General features: G+C 57.8%; 1 protein-coding gene across 2 annotated transcripts in view; it reads right to left on the reverse strand.

Moving 5' to 3' along the window:
• Positions 1 to 786: 786 nt before the first annotated feature.
• Positions 787 to 17,848, reverse strand: part of NUDCD3 (NudC domain containing 3) — a 62,410-nt gene continuing 45,348 nt past the window's right edge. Inside the window, exons 4-7 of one of the 2 annotated variants that reach the window (XM_049641171.1) lie at positions 11,898 to 12,041; positions 4,249 to 4,437; positions 1,901 to 2,129; positions 787 to 906 (exon numbers count right to left, since the gene is read on the reverse strand). In XM_049641171.1, the coding sequence (XP_049497128.1) occupies positions 2,019 to 2,129; positions 4,249 to 4,437; positions 11,898 to 12,041 (444 nt within the window). In that variant the 3' untranslated portion in view covers positions 787 to 906; positions 1,901 to 2,018. The remainder of the gene's footprint in view (positions 907 to 1,900; positions 2,130 to 4,248; positions 4,438 to 11,897; positions 12,042 to 17,848) is intronic. The other variant, XM_049641172.1, reaches the window with a different exon arrangement.

Here is a 17,848-nt window from a genome sequence, read left to right on the forward strand (position 1 = left end):
CAGGCCGACCGTAAAGAACCCTGCCAGGTAAGAACACTGCCAGGCTGGTGCGGCTGGGTGCTTGGGGAGCAGAGCCTGAAGTGACAGAGGTTAACTCCCCACACCTCCACCCCCGAAGCCGTGACAGCGTCAACACAGGAGCGTGGCGTCCCCACCATGTCCACATGAGCACCAACCTGCTGTCCAGGGGACTCACAGGCAGCAGCTGGGCCTGCCCGTGGGGCAGACGTTTCTGGGCACACATGTCCTTGTGCAAGAGCTACGGCCCCATGGACACATTTCCACACAGACCGCGGACCCTGTTCCCCCTCCCACACACCTTGGGGCAAACGTGAAAGATGGGGCTACTCCTCCCTGGTGGGTTATCTCTGGCCCTGGGCATCTGTGCGTAATAGGGTCATGTGCCCCCTCCATTGGTTCAAAAATCGCAAACCAGGAAACAGCACCAGCCCTGCCCACTGAGTGCGGTCCCCCCCGCGACAGAGTGCACAGCAACGTGGGCGTGAGGGTCCACTGGCCACAGTTTGGGATCTGTGCTCACCCTGGGTTTCCAGAACCTGCCGCAGACAGATGGGGGCCCTGTAGCTACAATCCTTTTCTCTTGATCCAAAATTCATCAGATTTCCAAAAACCACAGGTCAGAGACCGGCCTGGCTCACGAGACACTGAGGCGTTCTCCGCTTTGGTGTTTGCAGTGGACGTGAGCCAAGGACCTTGTGGCTGGAGTCCCAGAAACCTCCACACACACACAGACAACGTCTCAAATGACACACAGGGACCCTGAAGTGCTTAAATACAGATTTATTGCAAACAGACACTGGAGAAGGGGGACTTCGCAGGCAGGCACCCCGCGGTTCCTCGGACCTCCGCTGACGGAGCTCAGTGGCCGGTCTGCGGCTGCCGTGTCTAAAGAGAGAAAACACGTAGGCTGCACGGGCTCCAGGGCCCAGGCCAGCAGCAAGGGGCAGAGGACGCCCAACGGAAGGGCAAGGGTGGCCCAGCAGCAGCCACGTGGACGGGTGCCTTGGCCCCACCGGCCGCTCCCAGACGCAGATAGGATATGGTCACGGCAGGCAGGGTGGGCAGAAACGCAACACTGAAAACAAAGTCGGGCAAAGGAAGACACGTGACCACAGAGTCCACGGCCCCCCCCCCATCTCCCAAGTAGCACACCCTCACCAACAGTTTCCACACGCGCATGTCAGCACACAGGCGTGCAAATCCGGGGGGCCTGAAGAGGGGTCTCAGCAGCTTGGCGATGCCCTCGATGGCACCAGAGCCACCTGAGGCCTGGTCGATCAGGAGACTCAGGGGTTCCCCACCCACTTCTGGCCACCCTGAGCCAGAAACCTGTCCCCACACGACTGTGACATGCCAGCTCCCAGCTACTCAGGTGAAAGGAGGGGTCTCCTGAAGGACCACCCCCAGAAGGAGTCCTTCTCCCCAGCCCCGAGGGCAGAGCCCACGAGGGTGGCCCACAGCGACGGCCACGGGGCTGGCAGAGCAGAGGTGGCAGTGGCCCTGGGCTCAGTGGAAGAGGAGGGGCTGCCGCATCGTGGTCTCTGTGATCTCCCGAGGGTGCCCAGTCGGCTCTCTTACAAGGACCGGGTCCACAGGAGGACATCAGAGGACAGTTCCTGCTGTGCCTGTGGCCCACGTCCCCAAGCGGCGACCAAGACCCCACTCTGCTCCTCGACGGGTCTGAGCAGGCAGCGGACACACACAAAGGCCAAGCGAGACCACACGTGTGTGCCCAGAGTCAGGTCAAGGCTCGGACCCCGTGCCCCCTGCACCTGGGGGTGCTGGTCCAGCACCTCCCCCCCGCCCCCCCACGGGGAAAGCAAGCAGAGCGCGCACAGCAGCGAGAGGAGAGCAGGGGGGGGGCCAGCGGCCCGCTCACCCCACGCTGCTCCGGAACAGTCTGGAGATGCGGGGCTGGGAGCCACGGGTTCACCCTTGAGAGAAAGGCTGGCAGGGGCCAACCAGACGGCGAGCCCCTGCAGAAGGGTGCCAGGGCGCTAAAACTGCACGGCCCCCGGGGAGATGTTGAACATGGCTGGGTCGAACCGCTGGCCTCGGAAGGGAGAGCCTTCTGCGTCCCACCCCTTCTTCAGCATCTCATGGACTTTCTACAAACAGAAAACAGACACAGAGGTTAGCCGCACAGCCCAGAGCAGTGTTCACTCGGCCTCCTCCACGGGAGGACCTGCCTGGGCGACCGCAGGCCCCCACGCTCACGCCCCCACACACAGGGCAGGGGGAGAAACCCTGGCGTCCAATGAGGCTGCGGGACTGTCCTGCCTGGGACCACTCTTCCCCGTCGCTAAACCCAGTGGAACAGGGGCGAGCACATCAGACTCGCACCAGGGACCTGGACACCAGCCCCAGCCGACACGGAGTGGGTACGACGGGCCCCCCACCCACTGCTTTAGCTCCAACTCCCTCCTGCCACCCCCTTTCAAGCCCTCTCCTCAGTCACACTCACTCCACTCTGGACATGACTCGCATGGGCCCTGCGTCTCCGGGGTGGGCCCTGAGCCCACTCCCCACACCAGCCCTGCCCCAAGTCCAAAGGGACTTGGAAGGAGGCCTCGCGGGGCCCCTGGTCAGGCCCTCACAGGGAGCCACCAGTGAGCCCTGCTGCATCTCTGGCCCCACACATCGCCCTTCTCCCAGGGACCAGCTTTCCTCCAGAGGCCATCAGTTGAGCTGTCCACAGCTGTGCGCGGCTTCAGCACCTCTGAGCCTCCCCTGCTCCCGGCACAGCCCGCCTGCGGCCCTCGCGCTCTCCTTGTGGCCCAAACCTACCCCCCCCCACACCGTGCTTCCCCCATGGCCGCATGCAGGGATGGCCCTCGTTTGCACACACTCCTCCCCAAATCCCCACCAAGCCCGGGCGCGTCCCAGACAGCAGAGCCTGTGCCACTCATTCACTAGCGTCTCACCCGGGGGAGGGGCACGCGTGGCCCCTGGCTCCCTCGTGCCTGCTGAAGGTGCCCAGAAAGCATCGCTCGTGCCCTGGGGCCAGCACGCTGCCCAGCACACAAGTCTGTCTGGACTCCCCTCCGACTCCAGGCACAGAGCTCATCCCACGAGCCAGCGCCATCTTCAAAGCTCTTCAGACACTTCCCCGTCGGCTGCCTGGCCTTGGGCCTGTCAGCAAGGGTCTCCTGCTCCCCCTTGGGCCTAAGCGCCCGCCCGGCCCCCTCCCAGGCAGCGACCCTAGACCCTCCCTCGGGGTCCACGTCCACACAGCTTTCGTCCGCCAGCCACAGGCAACCGTCACGTGACTAAACTAGCCCGGCTGCTAAACTCGCACAAAGACAAGTCCCCTGCCCGCAAACTCCATGGTCACAGCCAGAGACTCGGCCCAAGAGGTACCGAGAGCCTCCCCTCCTGCCCTGTGAGCCCTGGTGATCAGGGAGCCCGGCTGAGAGAAGATTTGGAGACTGGGGGCAGGAGCCCACTCGGGATAGAGCAGTCAGCGCTCCGAGTGACCCTCGCAGGAAAGCCGGCTGCACGGGGAGGAGGGGATAAAGACAGGGCAGGCAGAAGGGACACACCAGCAGTGGACCCCCGACATTGGCAGGACCACAGTGAATGCCCCAGGACGCAGAGGACACCTCCGAATCTCAACGCCACTGGGGGGCTCCTGTGTGTGACGCACGTGGAAAAAGAAAACAAACCCTAGGAGGTGGGTGGCTGTGGTGCCCAGCAACACCCCCTCACCCGTCCAGTCCCCGTCACACTGGGGTCCTGGTTCCCAACAAGGGGAGCAAACAGTAACCTGACAAAGGTGACCCTTTCTTCCGCTCTTGGGAATGAATGAATGCACCCACCCCACCCTCTTCTCTGCCCCCAGCGTGGGCCTCTGTGGACAAGGGGCCCCTCCCGCCGGCCCACCGGACATCTCAGGCCTCTGACATTTGTTCCAAAAGGACTTGGAAGGAGGCCTCACGGGGCCCCTGGCCAGACTCCCATGAGCCCTGTGAGAGGGAGAGAGCTAGGGTCACACGTGGAGTTACCGCATCTGTGTGGACCTGCCCGTCACGGCCCCACCACCTGGGCTCTGTCCAGGTGTGGAACACGCGCCCCATGCCAGACAGAGACCAGGCAACCGGGCTAGAGCGGCCTGCGAGGACCCAGCAGACAGCCAGCTATGCCACGGCAGGGACAGCCCCGCCACGCCACCAGCCCCCACCGGATCTTCCCTGCCCAGCACAGCCCCTCCCCCACACGCCCCCTTACCAGCTCATGGCTCTGCGGCTTGCCTTGCAGCTTCTGGTGGTAGTCAAAGGTGAGCCTATCCAGCACCGCGTGCTCCTCCTCATCCACCGTGGCCATGGAACGCTCTTTATTGATCTTGTCGATGTCGATGTGCTCCTCACCCTCCAGGACTGCGCTCCACCAGTACTCACCCACCTTGTTCAGGCTCACCTGGGGCACACGGAGCAGGGGGGGCAGGGGGGTGCAGAGCTCAGTGCATGTGTGTGTGGGGCACCGGTCAGGGGGCACATGGGGGGGCGGGGAACGGGGCTCAGTGTGTATGGGGCACCGGTCAGGGGACACGTGGGGGGGCCAGGCTCAGTGGGGGGGGGGGCACACCGGTCAGGGGGCACATGGGGAGGGACGGGGCTCAGTGTGTGTGGGGCACTGGTCAGGGGACACGTGGGGGGGGCCGGGCTCAGTGTGTGTGGGGGCACCGGTCAGGGGGCACATGGGGGGGGACGGGGCTCAGTGTGTGTGGGGGCACCGGTCAGGGGACATGTGGGGGGACCGGGCTCAGTGTGTGTGTGTGTGTGGGGGGGCATCGGTCAGGGGGCACATGGGGGGGGTGGGGCTCAGTGTGTGTGGGGGGCACCGGTCAGGGGACACACTGTGGGGGGGACAGGGCTCAGTGTGTGTGAGGGCACCAGTCAGGGGGCACATGGCGGGGAGCAGGGGGCTCAGTGTGGGAGACGGGGCACCAGTCCGGGGCCTGGGGGATCAGGGCTTGCCCCACCCCCCACGTCCTCTCGGAAGCCCAGGACCCCACCCAGCCCCCCTCACAGCCTCCCTGCACCACCAGGGATACACTGGACCCCGAACAGGAACCTCTATCCACATTCTTCGGCCCGGCCCTGCCGGCTCACCCGGCACACGCCAATGTCAGGACTGCATACAGGGAGGGCCCAGACTGCACACCTCCTGGGGACTGGTGGCCAAGAACTGACAAGTGGGCGGCCCACTCTCCCTCACACTGTCCATTTACCATCCAATGGCCTGAAACCCGTCATGACCCAAAGGGCCAGGAGAGAGAGCAGATGTGACCAGCCAGCAGCTAGAGCAGGTCTGTGTCGGGGCAGCACCCTGGGAAGAGGGTTACTGGCTGGAGAGCAATCATGACACCACAAACCCAGACCTGGTCCCCACCAGTGACATTTGCGAGGTCCCTGAGAAGGATTCGGGCTGTGGGCACGGATACAGGGCGGGCCACAAGTGAGAGGATCACAGCACGGTGACAGTGTGGCATCAATGTCGGCACAACAGAAATAAGCCTCCCCCCTTCCGCACCGACTGTCCCAGGGGGCGTGGGGCTCTGAGCGCCCCCGCCTGCCAGTCCAGCAGAGGAAGGACTTCTCCCCGCCAATGCCGTGGTCTGCGTGTGGGGTGGATTTTGTTTCCAGATGCTCCGTTCAGCTGGCTTCTTACGGACTCTGCTCCTCAGTTTGGGCCTGGGGACCCGACCCGGCCAAGGCCCCAACACTGAGAATCTTCACTGAGGTGCAAATCTGTGTTCCTTCCAAAGCAATGAAAACCTCCCGAGTGGAAGCGTACTCCATCTTCATTGTTCCTGGAGAGATGACCAAGGTGCTGATCCATCTCGGGAAACAGAGGCCCTCCAGGCTCATTCTGTGTTCCCTCCGCTGTCACCCTGGCTGGGGTCTCTGCAGACAACCTGGAGGCTGCCGCTCCAGGGGCCAGCCCTGCCCTGCCCCAGGCTCCGCCGCTGGCCCTTCTCACCCAAACCACGAACCACACGCAGGGTGTCTGGGCAGGTGTGCACGCACGACCAGGCCCCGTGCAGCCTGGGGATAGGATGGGCTGATGCTGCACACAAGGAACCCAGTGGGCTGCACTGCCCGCGCATCTTGGGTCCACACGGCAAGCACTCCCGGGCCCTTTGCAAACCCAACAAAAACCAAGACAATCCCAACACCACCTTTAAAAAAATTCTTTTTGAGGTGAAGCTCACAGGAGGCGCCTGAGTGGCCGTTGGTTGAGCGTCCAACTCTTGACTTCAGCTCAGGCCATGATGCCAGGGTCACCGGGTGGAGCCCCACGCTGGGCTCTGCACTGGTAGTGTGCCGCCTGCTTGGGATTCTCTCTCTCTCCCTCTCTCTGTCCCTCCCCCACTCATTCTCTCTCTCTCTCTCTAAATAAATAAATAAATAAATAAATAAATAAACTTCAAAAAACTAAAGTCGACGAGTCTGTGTCAGTGCATATACAGTGTTGTACAACCTCCACCTGTATCCGGTTCCGCAACGGGGTCACCACCTCAAAAGGAGCCCTGTGCCCGCAAGCAGCCCCTCCTCCCGGCCCTGAAACACGTCACGTGTCCTTCAGTGCCCCCGCCTCTTGCACTCAGCATGGTGTCCTTGAGGTACATCCACGTTGCAGTGGCCAAAACAAGACAGCGCCGAGGAGACGCCCTTGGAACAGAGCTCGAAGCCCTGGGTCTAAAGGAGCCTGATGGCTTAACATGGGGTTTTGATTTTTCACTGTAACATTGTTACTTCCCTAAAAATCAGGTTTGTGGAGACATGGTCTGGGGGTACGTCCTGAGCCCCGACAAACACACAGCCACACAGCCAGCAGCTCCGGGTCACGAGTCCTTGACGACCGAGGGTGCGAGCACCTGTTCTCGAGTTTCTCTGCCATCGTGGTTTTTTGAACATTTTACTTGCAATTAATTCCAAACACATCCATACGCTTTTCCCCGGACCTCCCAGCAACATGCTTTATCATCACAAGTCTGCACACGAACCCTCTCTGTTTAAGGACATGCGTAACACACAGCAAACTCCAGGATTTTTTTCTGAACCACCTTGACCCTTGACCCCTGATATTTCCATAAGGGCCTCCTTCCTCTACTAGAACCGCAGCTCACCTTCCCTCCAGCACGGGATGTGCGCTGGGGTCCTGTCCCCACTCAACTGGAACATTCCACGGCCTCTCCTAAAGACCATTCTTCATTCGGGGTTTGTCTGGTGTTTCCTCCTGATTAAACTCAGAGAAGCGTCCCCAACAGGACACAGCAAAGGGGACGCTGTGCCCTTCCCAGCATGTCCCCCGTTTAGGCACAGACATCATGCAGCCACATGCTCTGTGCATTCCTCCTTGACCCCATCTTCCCCACACTGGTGGCAGGGGCCTCCTCCTCCACGACAGCTTCCTCCTGGACGCCCAGTGTTTCAAAGGCCCCCACTCACTCCCGTCCCCAACTACGCTGGTATTCAGTCTCCTGGCTTGACAGGCCAGCGAGCTCACTGCCACCTGGTAACATGCCCCCCCTTACCTGGCCTCCCTCCAGGATCCTGTACAGACTGGGTCCCAGACCCAGAACCAGCTTCCTGAAATGTCCTCACAGAAACTTCAAGCTCCACATGAACGAACCCATAACGCCCACAACCTGTGCGGGTGAGTCACCACCTCTGCCTCCCCCACCCCCCTCCATGGCAGAGCCGTGTCCAAGCAGGCGGCCAAGTGCCTGCTGAGGTGCCCTCTGGACAGTGCAGGCTGGGGAGGCATCCATGAAAGCTGTGGACAGGGGCTCCGCGGAGGCGTGTCAAGCCCAGGACAGATGACAGGAAGCTGCCCTCTGCAGGCACTTCTGTGAGGGGATGGGGATCCGCATCCAGAACCTTCCAGAACCTGCCGGAGGCGCACCATGAGGGACGGGATCCACATCTAGAACCTGCTGGAGGGGGTGCCATGATGGGCAATCTCCTGGTGTTCCATGTTGTCCACAAGTTTTTTAAGTTTACAAATCAAAGCACCATGTGGGCCAAACAGGACAGGGCCACAGTGTGTGGTGCAGGTGTGGGGGAGGTGGGAGGACCCACGTGCTGAAAGCACAGGGCGGCCAGGTGGTGCTGAGCGGGGTCTCTGCGGGATAGAGGGACGGTATCTGGGTCCCCTGGGAGCACGGCCCACCGGTCCTGTCAGCACATCCCTACTGCCCTGGCCCCCCGCCCCCACTCCCTGCTGGGGCTCAGGGACACCTGCGGTGGTGCCAAGGTGCTGACTGTCCCAAGAAACTCCCAGGACCCCGGGAGATGAGAGTGCTGAAAGCCAAGGGCCTGCATTTCATTCTGGCAACTGGTTTTCAGGCTTCCGGCATACACCAAAATGCTAACGTTATTTAACCTGCATTTGGGAGGAAGAAGGATACGCGCTCTGTGACACTGGTGGCCACCAGCGAGAAAACAGCAACGGGAAGGCCCTTCCTGAGAAACCCACATCCCCACCAGCAGAGGGAGAGAGAGAGAGAAAGGAGTGCAGGGGGACCAGCAGAGGACACACAGGGACCCAGGTCACCACAGAAACAGCGCAGGGGGGGAGCCCCTGGCAAACGGCCAAGGACCACAGTCAGCCTGCGACTCTGCTTCTGAGAACTGAACTTAAGGACCTAAGTCAGTCATCCAAGCACGCGGAGGCACAGCATGTACACATGCTCACCCCCGTGTCCCCTGAGCAGACACGGGCCCCAGAACACCCTGCACCTGCTGAGCCAACCTGAATGGCTAGAGGGTCAGCTGACGGACCACCCCCGCCTGGGGTGCATCTCAACCCTCCACCCCCAGACCCTCCCCCTGCCCCCGGCCCCCGGCCCCCGGGCACCGAGCCACCAGCACCACCTGGAGGGGAACCGAGGACAGTGTGCCGGGCGGTTCTGGGACAGAACGGTCGGGGGAGGCGCTGACTTCACGTCTCTTGCCTGAGAGGCATTCTCGAGTGTGGGAGGGAGGGAGGCAAGAGCTGTCATCCGGTTTTAGCTGCCGCCCCTGCCTGCTCCGAAAGCAACCACTCGGGCGAGGGGGTGGCTGGGAAGCAGGCGGCCTCGACTGTCAGGAGGTCAGGGGCGCGGACCAAGGACTCTGTTGAGGTGAAGGCAGTCCTGGGGTGCCCACCTGCTCTGTGAGGCCGTCATGGACACACACCCGAGGCCTGTGCCACTGCCCCAGGGCAGTGGGGGACACTTGCCCTCTCCGGGTGAGGCCAGCCGGCCCCTCCTGAGGGGTCCAGGGATGGGCTGTGGCCCCAGTCTCCGCCTGTCTTCATGTTACTACTGGTTTGCGCATCCTCCTCTGTCTCACACTTCCCTCTCGTCTCCCGCGAGGTAGCACGTGCAGGTTCCAGGCTCTGGTGAGGACACCAGGGCATGTGGGGCCCTCTGCAGCCCTCAGGAGAGGGGCCCTGGACCATATTCCTTAGCGGCCCACATGTCGAGAGTGACCGACCACGGCTCTCGGCCTCATCTCGAGGGTGAGGAACCGAGCTCCCATGGCTGATGAGGTTCCCAACGCCAGGCAATGCTGAGCAGAGGAGGGGCCCCACCAGCCCTGCCGTCTGCCCCCGATGCCCGAGCGACACGGGCTTGTTCCCAGCAGCAAACACAAGCAGGGCCTTCACGTGTCAGAACAGCTGAGCCACCATATCATCTCAGATGCATGACCCCAAACATCACCGACAGATGAACTATCAAACCCAGACTACGGCCTGTGGTCGGGAGCGAGGAGACACGGGGGAAAGACTGCATCCCATGGGCAGGACACGTCGGCCATGCTAGGGCCAGGCTGAAGAGTGAGCTTGGGGACAGGCAGGCAGGCGGTGAGGCCCGCACACACGTGGCTCCAGCACAGACAGCCAAGCACTCTGGAGACAGTGGGGAGGGACCTGTCCGGCACCCGGGGATCCAGGGTTTCCACATGGACCCTGCTGGCAGGAGGTCCACAGGGAAAACTCCTCAAAGCCGCGTTCCTGGCAGCAACAAGTGCACCAGCTCCGGGATGGCGAGGGCGACCACAGGAAGGCCTCCAACCGGCCACAGGCACTCCTCCCGGCCCCGTCCTGGGCGTCCTGCAGCGGGAAGGCCGACAGGGAGGGAACAGGCGGGCTTCAGCTCGGGTGAGCCACTTCCAGGTGCAGGGTCCGGGTCCAGAAAGCAAGCTTCCAGAGAGTTTACTGTGTTACCAGGCCACTCCGAGAGCCCAGCCCCCTGTGTGCTTACAAGTGGCAGCCGGGACGATGAATCGCACTCCGGCCCGGCCACAACCCCGCTTAGGCACATGCGCACAAAACAGAGACAACATGGCCACAAGGACGTCAAAGTCACCTCTGCCAAGCAAAGCCATTACGAGACGCACTACCGAGTCATGAGCAGCATGTTTCCACAGCAGTGATGTCAGGTACACCGGTCACAGTGGCTGTGAGGCCAGCCTGTCCTTGTACGGACATGGTTTCGTGCATCCCAGAGGAAGTGTCAGGGCAGACAGACTGCATGGTGAGGGCTTCCCAGCCATGCTCCTCCGGGGAGCACAGCAACGGTACCACCAGGACTCACCCTGGGCACTGCTCTGGAGCCGCTGCACCCCTTGTCCACGGGTTCCAGCCTCACAACTCCACCTGTGCCACAGGAGCTGCCAGCGGCTGTCACGGGGCAGGGGGCAAAGAGACCCTGACTGTGCCTCCCACGACCGTGGGAAGTAAGGCCGTCATCGTGAAGGTATTTTGCAAATGAGAGGAGCTGGAGACACCGCCGCCCACATGGCCGGGTGCAGGGATGGGCTTTGGGGGGGGGGTGGGAGGCACAGCCTGACGGCCAGAAGGGCTGAGCCCCAGGGTGACGAGAGGGAGGCGGTCTCACGGAGAGAAGCCTCGCAAGGACAAGGACGTGCAAAGCTAGGTTCAGAACAAGGGCCAAGCAGACATGCCTGTGCTCTGTGACCCGGTGTCGTCATGCGGAGGGGCCTGTGCTCTGCGACCTGGTGTCCTTGTCATGTGGAGGGGCCTATGCTCTGCGACCCGTTGTCCTCGTCACGTGCAGGGGCCCCGTGTGCCAAGGAACTCCAGCAGCCCAGCACTGACAGACCCCTCTCCACCCCACGGCCCTGACAGTCCCCACAGACAGGCTGGCCCGCTGGCACCCATTCCACGGAGATGCAGATCTTCATAAAACCGAAACACACATTTTTTTGCTTTCTTCTTTCCTTCCTTTCTGGCACACGTGAAGAACGTGCCTTTAAAACCCTCAGGTTTTGTCCAAAAACCTGGTATCTTCCTGTCTGGTGAGGCACCCTGTGCCATATGAGGTCCCGCTGGGCAGCACCCACTGACCAGGCCAAGACCCTGAAGAGGGGGCAGAGCCATGGAAGGTTCCAGTAAACAGGGCACTGAAGCTCCTGCTGGGGCTCTGCAGCCCCGAGTGGCTCAATGAGACCCCCGCTGTCCAACAAGCGGTCCGACTGTGCTCTGCGTCCTCTGGTGCAGCATCCTGGAAATTCAACCTGCCTCTCAATCCTCACCTTACTTGACTCTGCCTCCGACATGACCCAGGACCTGGCAAGCGGGAGCCTCTGGGACCGGGGGTCACATCCAAGCGAGCTCTGCCGTGCAGGGATGACCCTGCCAGGAGCCCCTCCATGCTCACCGAGTGCAGCCACCACGTGCACCCGAGGACGGACCACCGTGGGTCTCATGTTAACGTGGCTCCACTTCAGAGTGCCAAGTGGTGGGGGCCTGTAGGGCCGAGGCCAGCAAAGGCGCCCTGAGCGGCGCCCTAGACCGCAGGAACCCCCCCTGCCCCCAGCCCCCACTCCTTCCCGCCGCCCAGCATGGATGCCCACACTCACCAGAACGCACTTCCCAGGCTCCAGGCTCCAGAGGGAGCTCTCAGTATTGACTTTGTGGGTGAACTTCCCTTCCATGAGGACGTGCTCCCCAGCTTCCTCCAGCACGGCCACCCGGATGGAGCTGCTGCTCAGGGCCACCGAGACCTGGAACCGAGGAGAAGGGAGTCACCTGGCACCCTGATGGGTGCGCAGCACACTCCAAAGCAGGAGCCGGGTGCAGACCAGAACACGACACATGACTACCTGGGAGCAGCAGGCAGCTGGACGAAGACCATCGTCCCAACCAAGGGACACCTGAGGAGGCCTGCGCATCAATCTCCTTCAAGTAAATGTACTGCAAATTCTGTTTCCACGTGCACAACGATGACATGGGGAAAACCACTGGCTTCCCACCAAAGCCCCTGCTCCATCAGGGGACCGAGCCCCACGCGGCAGGCAGGCGTGGGTGGCGCAGCTGGGGTGTGCCTCCCTCTCCCATCCCGCCGTCTGGCAGGGGGCGCAGAGCCCCCCCACATGCCCTCTTCCAGGAGCTGCTGAGGCTGCACCGAGCAGAGAGGCACCCACCTCGCTGGCCAGCACCCAGTGCTCCCAAACCCCTGGAGGTTCATCAGATCACGAACTGGACGAGGAGAGCAAACCAGTCCTGTCCCTTTTCAAACTCTGAAATCTGTGTCTATAATGCAAAGTCTTTTTGTGACCGCACCTGAAGAATGCATCAGGTGAAGGGACACTGGAGGTGGGAACCCAGGCCTTCCTAAGGGTGGGCTCCATCCGATTCTGTGTGGAGGCGACACCCGCCCCCCCTCGCCCCCCCTTCGCCGCCCCCGCCGCCATGTGACCCCACAAGTGCTCATTAAACGTAAAGTGTTGAAAACAAACTCTGAGAGTCACAGATAGATATTCAGGCTTGGCTGCTGTAACCTAACTGCCGTAACCTAACGTGAAGTACCCTCAGGTGGAAGATGGCCCCTGGCAAGATGCCGTTCCATTAACTTTGGCTTTCAGAGACAAGGAGAATTCCAGGCCGCGCCTGGGGACGGGTGAGCCACTGCCCACACGTGTCCACACACAGGCTGGGTGGCATCCTGTGGGCACGGCTGCCCCTCACCTAACCTCTGGGAGGGTTTACTGTCGACTCGGCCGGCTCCGTGAAGACACGGGTACAACCGGGCGTTACCCAGCACCTGGCACACTCCTGGGGGATCCAATCACTGGCCCGTCAGATGTCCTTGACCATGAACCTGGGGTGCAGTGGAGGCACCCCAGAAGCAAGCTCGCTTTAATAAAATCCTCCCAGCCGGCGTTACATAACCATAATCTCCAAATTCGGGCAAGCTGCTCACGCTGCTGGTCTTGCACAACAGGGGATGGGCCAAAGCACCGAGGGGACCCAGAAAGGACAGTTCGAGATGTCACTCTGGGAGGGGTGAGCATGTCCCAGCCTCTGCGACCCACAGAAACAAAGCACAAAGAGGAAAAGGCCAGACGGCACAAGGGAGGAGGTGGGAGACCAGCACAGACAAGCTTCCAGCAGCTCCAGGGAGACCAGCACGAGCATGGGGACAGACAGTGTGGAGCAGGGACAAAAGACTGGTCTGCACCTGGGGGCCGTGGCCACCTGGGGCTTCCGGCTGGCAGTCGGCAGGCAGGGAGGGCAGACGCCAAGCAGCTCAGAGTCAGGGTCAGCCCGGGGACGGCTGTGCTGGGGAGGACTCATCAGAAAGGACAGAACACACCGTGGCCCAGACCAGCGCGGGGCGCCATCCCAAACACCCTGGTCAGCAGTGTGACGGGCAGTGTGTGGGGGCCGTGTGGGTGGCCAGCCCCTCAGCCCTCCTAGGTGGGAGAGGAGCAGACCCCAGACCGATATGGGGAAAATCATCAACACCATCCCCTACCCTAAAGAATGTGGAAAATAGGTTTTTAAATAAAAAACAACCAGGGAACTCAGAATTGCATCCTGAAGGAAAATCTGCAGCATGGAACACAAAGACTACAGAACTAATTAGGAAGAAAGGAAATTCCAAAATATTTCCAATACACACCCTCAGAGAGATGAGAGGAGTGTGGAAGCAAAAAGAAACAGGAGAACAGAACGCTCACACATACTAAACACACAGAGGCTAAAATAAAACTCCCAACAGCAAGGCTGGAAAGCATCAAGGGAGAGACAAGATGCATCAGGCGGTCAGTGTGGCATGCCATAAACCACAGCAGCCACGGGACAACGCTCCAGAGTTGAAGGAAAACGTGCCTTCTGACAAAAAACCCACTGAGGGCTACACAGAACGAATGAAAGATGACTCACGCAAACTCGTGGTTTCATAACCTCAGCTGTTTAAGGCCCCGAAAGTTCCCCAGGGAAAAAAAGTTTACTCACAAAGAACCTGAACGGAAGATCTCTAGAATCAGTTACACTGGATGCAGAAGCACAGGCAGGCCATGCCTTCCATCTTCCAAGTGGAGAATTTTCGTGAAGTTAGATTTCTATTCATACCCAAACCAGGGAATAAGCAGAGGTTTAAAATAACTACATTTTAAAACATTCAAGATCTCTGGATTTATAACGTATCTTGAGAAAGTTCCTTGAGGCTAAACCACAGCAAAATGAGAAGAAAATTAAACCAGAGGAAGATCTCCTGTACAGCTTGGTGACTGCAGCTCACATCCCTGTCGCGTGTGCGCAGGTTGCTAAGGCAGCAGAACTGAAACACTCCTCACACACACACACAAAACCGTAACTACGTACGGCGAAGGAGGCCACCAAACCTGCCATGGTGATCATCCCATGATACATACGGACTTCAAATCAGTACTCTATACACCCGAGCTAATAACAGCATTATATGTCAATTATATCTTACTAGAACTGGGGGAGGGGGAAGAGGAAGGTGCAACAGAGATCCCAAACATACTGAATTTCATCTAGAAGTGTGGTGAAAGGAAGCTCCTGGATGGGAGCTGTACAGAACTCAAACACAATCGGCCCAGGTTGGAATGAGAGGTGAAAGGACCTCAGGAAAGTGGTTTCTAGACAATACACTGTACCAGAGAGTCTGGGTGGCTCTGAGGTTATGATGAAAGCATACTATTTTTTACAAGAAAAAGAAAGCAAGAAACACACCAGGAAAACAAGAAGCTACACAAGAAATTTCCTGATCCGAAACAGAAAATAATGGAGTAAAACCCTGAAAAAGCTTTCTTCCAAAAAAGCAACAAGAACACTAGTGAAAACTGTCAATATGTACTTTTTCCGAACTTTGGAAACTAACCAAAGGTTTGCAGGAATCCAGAGCATTTATGCAAGCAACACAAGCTTTGTGACCTTCTAACTTAACCTAGACCCATTCTCACTCTTCAGTCCCTTGGTAACCTGCGCTCCCAGCACAGCCTGGCACACCTGAGACAGCAGAAAGGGGCTGGGGCTCCTTCAAAACTCCATTCCTAAAGAACTGTGAGTACCTGTCCTGTGTGACAGTTCCCTGGAAGATCCCACGTGTTAGGCTGGTTTTGAATGGACTCAGAAAAGCCTTTTCCCCAGAGAGTGTTTGCTGCAAACAATTAGAGGCAAGTATTTTAATTTCACTGCGGACTGCAATAGTGGATAACAGCTGAGGCAAACAAAAAAACGCTGGGGAATACAATGTTCATGGAGGTTTTGAACATCTGGGCCACGTGAATGTGCAGGCCGTGTGCAAGCTTAGGAAAAATCCTTAGGTGAGGCCCTAACCCCTCACCACCAGCTGACTTTGAGACTCTGCATGAGCAGGAAATGGAGGCTATGGCTGACTTTTCAACTGCGAGGCTAAGTGTTAAAGGCATGCCCCGATATGTACATGGAGCTCCATGGAAGAAAGATTCACTGGTTCTAGGTGTTTAAGAAAGTCTGTCCAATCGGGACACCTGGGTGGCTCAGTTGGTTGAGCGTCTGACTTTGGCGCAGGTCATGATCTCACAGTTTGCGGGTTCAAGCCCCGCATCAGACCCTGTGCTGACCACTTGCTCAGAGCTTGGAGCCTGCTTCAGATTCTGTGTCTCCTTCTCTCTCTGCCCCTCCCCCGCTCACGCTTTGTCTCACTCTGTTTCTCAAAAATAAATAAATGTAAAAAAAATAAATAAATAAGTCTGTCCAATCATTTGCTGATCACTAAGCTCACCAATAAAGACTTCACTGGCCACACATGATAAAGAATACACACTTTAGAAAATTAGTTCAGAAAAGTCATCAGGGGCAACTTGGGTGGCTCAGTCAGTTAAGCATCTGACTCTCAATTTCAGTTCACGTCATCATCTCACGGTTGTGAGATCGAGCCCACGTCAGGCTCTGCACTGGGCATGGAGCCTGCTTAAGATTCTCTCTCCCTCTGTGCCCCTCCCCTGCTCCTGGGCTCTCTCTCTCTCTTTCTCTTAAAAAGACAGAAAGACAGAGAAGAGAGAGAGAGAGAGAGAAATAGAGAGTGAGAGACAGAGAGAAAGAGAGAAAGAAAAGAAAAAAAAAAGAGAAAAGAAAAGAAAAGAAGTCATCAAACAAGAACTCCATCAAGTACCAACAGCAACAAACCATGGAGAAAAGGAGAGTCTGAGTTCCAGAATTACCACATTGTTAGTTAAAACGCCCAATTTTCAACAAAAAAAATTGTAAGACTCACAAAAAACAAAGACAGCCCATACACAATGTACAAAAACAAGCAAAATCTATTCCTGAGGAAGTCCAGACATGAACTTAGTAGAAAGTCTATAAATCAACTATGGTAAATACACTCAAAGAGCTAAAGAAAACCATGTATAAATAACTAAAGGAAAGTACAGGAACAGTATCTCTTAAGAAAATCAATAAAGAAATATATGTTACTTTTTTAAAAGAACCAAATACAAATTCTGGAATTCAAAAGTAACTGGGGGAAAAAGAACTGAAGCAAAAAAATCTACTAGAGGGTCTCAGAAGCCAATTACAGCAGCCAGAAGAAAGAACTGGAAAATTTGAAGATAGGTCAAATGAAAGTAGTCAGTCTGAGGAACAGAAAGGAAACAATGAAAAACTGAACAGAGCTTCAGAGACCGGGGGGATGGCAAGAAGCATGCCACAACGTGCATAATGGAGCCCCAGAAGGAAAGAGAAAAAGAGTAGAAAGAATATATGAAACATGGCTGAAAACCCACATTCAAGAAGCTCAATGAACTCCAAGTAGTATAAATCCAGAGAGACCAAGACCTAGACGCATCCAGATCAAACTGTCAAGAAAGCCAGAGCCAGAGAGAGAATGAGCCAGAGAGAGAATCTTGAAAGCAGGATGTGAAGCCACTCAACACCAGGCATGCTCCTCAGCAGGTGCACCAGCTGGTCCGCCGCCAGAAACCAGGTTAGAAGGTGGTGGGAGGGAGTACTCAAAGGGTGAAGGGAAGTAGTGTCAACCAGGAATTCTATACCCAGCAACACTATCCTGCAAAAATGAAGGAGAAATTAAGACATTCTCAGAGTAAACAAACAAAAATCCTGAGGGAATTCACTTAACAGGCTCATCTTTCCTTGCACAGGCCCTGCAAGAAACACTAGCCGTCTTCAAGCTGAAATAAAAGGACACTAAACAGTAATTTGAATCCACATGAACAAATAGAGTGCTGGTAAAGGGAAATACAGAAGACAGCGTAAGTGTGCCTTTCGTTTGTTAACTCTTCTTCTCTCCTATTTGATTTAAAAGAACTGTACCACAGGGTGCTTGCTGTACTGGGGCGGGGGCGGGGGGCGGGGTGTTCAGTCAGTTAAGCATCCAACTCTTAATTTCAGCTCAGGTCATGATCTCACATTTTGTGAGATCAAGCCCTGTGTCAGGCTCTGCACTGACAGTGTGAAGGCCGCCTGGGATTCTCTCCCCGCCCCCCCCCCCGCCCCTCCCCTGCTCATACACACGCTTTCTCTCTCAAAATAAAAAAATAAACTTAAAAAAAAAAGG

This window comes from Panthera uncia, chromosome A2 (assembly GCF_023721935.1).
Source record: "Panthera uncia isolate 11264 chromosome A2, Puncia_PCG_1.0, whole genome shotgun sequence".
Taxonomy (NCBI): Eukaryota; Metazoa; Chordata; class Mammalia; order Carnivora; family Felidae; genus Panthera; species Panthera uncia.